The sequence below is a fragment of the Diplotaxodon limnothrissa genome, linkage group LG2 (assembly GCF_057381915.1).
Source record: "Diplotaxodon limnothrissa isolate DT_005_m linkage group LG2, D_limnothrissa_male_GT1.1, whole genome shotgun sequence".
Classification (NCBI taxonomy): domain Eukaryota; kingdom Metazoa; phylum Chordata; class Actinopteri; order Cichliformes; family Cichlidae; genus Diplotaxodon; species Diplotaxodon limnothrissa.
In genome coordinates, this window is record NC_140597.1 from 31,265,536 (window position 1) to 31,270,962 (window position 5,427).

The following is a 5,427-nucleotide window of genomic DNA, read 5'->3' on the forward strand; positions in this document are numbered from 1 at the left end:
ACTTTGACTTTTGTTTTGCATGCTTCCTCCTACCCTGCTCTAAAAATAGAAGAAACAGCTATGTCTGTACATGCATGTCCACCAGCATATATGTGCCCGGCTGGGCATCTCATCAGTTTTTATTCTGGCACAATGAGGCAAACAAGCCTGTTTTTTAAAACATATTGCTATGTTGCTTTGTACTGGTTTTTGCTAAAGTCCTTGCAATCGTTCAAGCTCATCGTGAATAGCTGTGACAAATGAAGAAGGAAGCCCTCTTCTAATATTCAGTGGAACAGGTAGCTGCTATAAAAAGTACAGAACAGCACAAAAAGAATCTGATGTGTACAGAAACAAAGAATATTCTTCCGGTAGAAAATATGTAAATACAATAATCCAGAGGCTAATTTAATGAAGGAAATAATGTCTACAATTAATGTCACATTGCCACAGAGGTAGTCATCATTTACATTAATCAAAGCTAGAAAGCTTCTGATGATTCCACCTTGTCATTCTTGTCAAGTACACAGATTTTGAGTTTGTAAAACAACCCTTACCTGTGCAACAGTAAACACACTAGCACCTGTAAAATGGAATTCGCTCATGTGTTTTTGAAGCTTATAATGTTCACTTTTGCAAAACAAACACTTGTAATTGAGATACAAACAAATTAATAATGAAAACATCACCAATCGGTTATTCTTACAGAAATCGAACATGCACCTGCAGCTACAGCTCGATCTTGCAGAAACCTGGCCCATGAGTGAGAACACATCTTCAGATGTTCTCTCAACTAAAGTAGCACCTCTTCATTAAACCAGTGATTTTCTTTTGGTTGTGTTCTCCTATACTATGTTAGACATGATCCGAGTTTTTAGTTTCCCGAAAAATGACCTGCTTTTGGATAGCTTTAGCTTCTTCTTCCAATCCATGCTTTTTTTCTGGAAAAAACTGCCCCAGTTGTCCTCCTCCTCATCTCCTACCCAAGGGACCCAGGCACCTCCATTCAGATAGGGGTCAGCCCGCGGATCCTCTGATGGGTACCTCACAGGCACTGCAGTGCGATTGTAGTACACCAGTCTGGCAAGCAGCTGCTTCACAACATCCGGTCTCTGCTCAGAAAGGTCATAACGTTCATAGGGGTCCCCGGAGATGTTAAAAAGCCACACTGTTTTTCGAGGACGTGTGTGACGCTCCTGCTTCCACCAGCTACTGGGGAAACCTGGAAGTATTTGTGGTGGAATCCAGTCTCCATAACCAGGGTCTCCTGTCAGAAGTTTCCAATCTCCAGCTCGTATGGAGGCCTGAATGGCTGTATTCCAAATGCCATATCCTTTCTGCAGGGAGCCAGTGTGTGCATGGTTATACAGAGGGTCGATGTTGTGCAGGATTTCCAGCCTAGGTGATTCTTTTCCTTCACTGATGGCCTCCCACACATTATACCCATCAACCCCCTCAGTGAGGGACTCATCACCACCTGCTAATCCCACTAATGTGGGATACCAATCAGTAATGTGCACCAGTGATTTGCTCACCCTCCTCTTTTTCCTTAACAGAGGGCTGTGGACGAATCCCAGACCCCGGATGCCACCTTCCCAGTAGGTTCCTTTACGTCCTCTAAGAGGCCAGTTACTTCCACCAGACAAGGGCTGACCTCCATTGTCTGTAGAGAAAATGATGACACTGTTCTGATAGTATCCATACTTGCGGAGAGCGTATGTTATATTACGAACCGCTTCATCTACAGCTGACACCATAGCAGCATACTTCCTGCGTGCCACATTTTCCAGCCCAAGGTAGGGGTAGATGTACTCATCTGGATATTGTAAGGGTGTGTGAACAGCTTGGAAGGAGAGGAAGATGAACAGCGGTTGGGATTGAGGATCATGGGTTGCCAGGATCTTGCGTACTCTCCTTGTGTACAGATGCGTGGAGTATTTTCCACTCTGACCCCAGGCAACTGACTCCCCCTCATGGAGATCAAAGCCACACAGCCCAGAGCCATCACAGCCATCATAGGTGTAGTAGTTAACACTCCCCGTTAAGGATCCAAAGTATGTGTCAAAGCCACGGCGAGTGGGTAAGCACTCCTTCTTATAGAACCCCAAGTGCCACTTCCCTACCATGTGGGTGGAGTAGCCGAGTTCCTGTAGCCTCTGAGGGAGCGTGACCTGGTCAAAAGGCAGGCAGTTAGGCTGGCGAGGTCGGATGATGGAGTGCTGAAGACCAGTGTGGATTTGGTACCTGCAGAATTTAAGATTAAGAAAATATTTAAAAGGAAAAATATATTGTTTGCATTTAGGGATAAGATTCGTTTTTGAGGTTGCATATCTTTTGGGCGCAATAATAAAGGAGGGAAATCTGATATCAAGACAGCCTTAATCCATATCATCCAATCACATCCAACAGGTTAAACAGAAATGTGAATAAGAGGGGTTGTAAAGAGGTTTAGAAAAATAGAACAGGGAGAAGGAGACTGCCCTGTTTTTCTCAAACAGGTTATGGTGATTGGCATGAAGATACACTCCAGATTTGTGTCTGTTTATATTTGTATGCCAGTCAAAACACAGACAGAAGGCTGTGTAATAGCAAGCACATCTTTTACATCCTTTTTCTTTAATTGGAAATATATAGTCGGAAATCACATGTTTGGACCTGATTGATAGCTTTGAAACATAAAAGCTGTACACTTTCTAGATTTGCCATTATCTCTAGAAGAGTGGTCTTGGTTCCACTGTCCCCATGCATTCAAATACAAGCTCACAAAACAGGAAGCTGCTTTAAAATCCAGTAGTTTAATTCATCAGGCAGCAGTTACATCTATGTTAAACATCAGTATGGTCTAATTCTAGGAATACAAAGCATTTATTTTAAATAAGGAGCAGTCCAGTCACAGGACACTTTACCTGCCAGTGATGAATTGACTTCTGGATGGGGTGCAGATGGGCTGGATGTAATAATTCTCCAGCTTCACGCCATCCGCAGCCAGTTTATCCAGCACCGGTGTCCTGATGTCTGAGCTATGATAGCCAATGTCATTGAACCCCTGGTCATCTGTCATAATGAAAATAATATGAGGGGGTTGAGGGACAGGAAATCTGCCAATAAAAGGTTTTTCTGGATCGTTTTCCACCTGGTTAGGGCTCATCAGATCCCAGGTCAGGTACCCGAGGCTCAGCAGGCTCATCATGGAGAAACCGGTGAGAGCTGTCGTTGCCATGGTTCCTGTGACGCTTTAAATTACTTAAGCTTGCTTGTATTTAGTAAGCTGGCGCTAAATAACTATGCAGTGAGACTCAGGGTTAAAAAAAATCCCCTCATAAGGTGTTGCAAGTAACCCCTTGTACACTTGAATGGCAGTTAAGCAACCTAAAACTAAGAAAAGCTACACCTCCAGCCTCGCTGAATCTCCAAACACTTTCTGCCACCTTTGAAAGCATTCCACTTTTCCAAGTGTTCCTGTTAACCCCGCCCAGTTGCCTTGCTGCCTCACTGAAATAATATCAGCCCCTACTGACCCCACTGCCAAAGAAAATACAGTATTTCTACTACATCCAGGTGTTAATGGAGAGTTTACATCTCACATTAGTGATACTTCTGCTGAATTTGGACATTGTGCTGCATTATTCTAGATATTAATGTAGCTTTGTTGGTCTTTGACTGTAAAAAATAGCTTTAAAAACATACTTAGTACTCAAAATAATTGCATCATAGACTCTCCTCTTCATTTGTGCTCCATCATGATCATCATTTCAATATGCCACCCTATAAACTTCAGAAAACCTTAGAAAGCAAGAGCAATATCTCCCCATCTGACCTGGTTAAAACACAGTTGACAGAGGGTCTACAGAAAAAAAAACACCATGTGTGGGGGAGATTTGAGTCTCAGGGTGGCTGTGGGGCCCTACAGACACAGGTCTCCACTCTACTCTGTACTGCACTCACAAACACTCTTATTTTTCCTGCTGTTTCTGCGCACTGCAGACCCTACGAGAGAGACAGAACAGACTTCTCTGACTGATAACATCTCCAGCTGGGCGTCATGGAAGCACTTTACAAATCATCCAGTGGGTCAACAGAAAGCAGCAGGACTGCACAGCCTCACCCACAGCTCCTGGAGGTATTTCTCCACAGTATCTGCACTGTAGATCACCATCATGATACAGGTTCACTTTGACTGGGAACAGTGGAATAGCTGTAGAGAACAGCTACAAATCAGACTATAAAAAGTAGAAAATAATTAATCTAACATACATTGGGTATTTGCCTGTCACTGTGAATCACAAGTGTTTTTGAGCTCTGGTGCTGTTGAAGCTAGGATCAGGCTTCATTTCATAGCAGAGCTAAAAGCACAAAGTGATTGACGCTGTTCCCTTCAGGGCCGTCTCCTTGCGAAACACTGCACAGTTTCCACTGAACATTGCACTCCTTCTTGAGGTCCTTCATTGGCAAAAATGGCAACAATGCAATTCTGGGAAACAGGGCGATTTTACAGGGAATCAAATTTGAAAAATAAGGCTGGTGGTTAATATTTCTTTTGCTTTAAATCTTGAATATAATGAATACTTCATGGTCACCAACGTCAAATGTGGCTAGCAGACAAAAATAAACTGATATACTGAAGCGAGGAGTTGGTCAACATAGTGAGATGTAAAACATCACACCTTGCAAGTGTTGATATTGAGGTTTGTGGGCATGGAGGTCGTGGGGTGCAAAAGGAAGAATGACCCCGCCCCCCAAAAGAGTATAAAGCTGAGGTTGATGGGCATGTTTGTCTTGAAGCAGGAAAGGCATCTTTAGAGCGGAGCTTTAGACTTTATGACAGAACAAACAGAGAAAGAGGGAGGAAAAGGGACCTGAAGTTTTATACGATCATGTTTATTCTCGTGCTGTTCTAGAGGGAATACATTACATATCATGATTGTGATATTACTGCTTTTCCTCAAAAGTATGCAAAAAATTAGAGGAAAGAGAGTTTCCTGGTCTTTGGGCAGCCACACTTATGAGATGTGACTCATCTGTTTTCTGCCGCTCAGAGCTGTAACTGCGGCAGCTCGCCAGGCTGACAACAACTCTGCTCACATCCAAGACCACAATGCAAACAACACGTATACGAACACTCACGTCTATCACATCCACAAATATTAACAGAGCCACGTCCCCAGAGACCCGACAGACTCTGAAGTCTAAAAAGACTGTGATAGGCCAATACCACAGATATATTCTTGCTCGCCTTCCACATTTGCTCTTTCTTTTGTGGATTGTCATATTGCCAAAATAATTTCACCACGAACGCAAGGCTAAGCCACAAAATGGTTTGATGACAGTATTTACAGAATGAGTAACCTTACAATGCACCAGTAATAGAATATCACGGACCCTGAATAAACATCGTGCTCGGTTTCTGGAGGTTATTTTTAAAGTTGTTTGTTTGTTTTAACTTATGTT

The 5,427-nt window shown here is 43.0% G+C and overlaps 1 protein-coding gene across 1 annotated transcript; it reads right to left on the minus strand.

Moving 5' to 3' along the window:
• Positions 1-824: 824 nt before the first annotated feature.
• LOC146638734 (arylsulfatase I-like) lies at positions 825-3,199 on the minus strand. The gene is made up of 2 exons (XM_085370751.1): positions 2,886-3,199; positions 825-2,223 (listed from the first exon to the last, which is right to left on the minus strand). Exons 1-2 carry the CDS (start codon positions 3,197-3,199, stop codon positions 825-827), a joined length of 1,713 nt encoding a protein of 570 aa, XP_085226877.1.
• Positions 3,200-5,427: the final 2,228 nt, after the last annotated feature.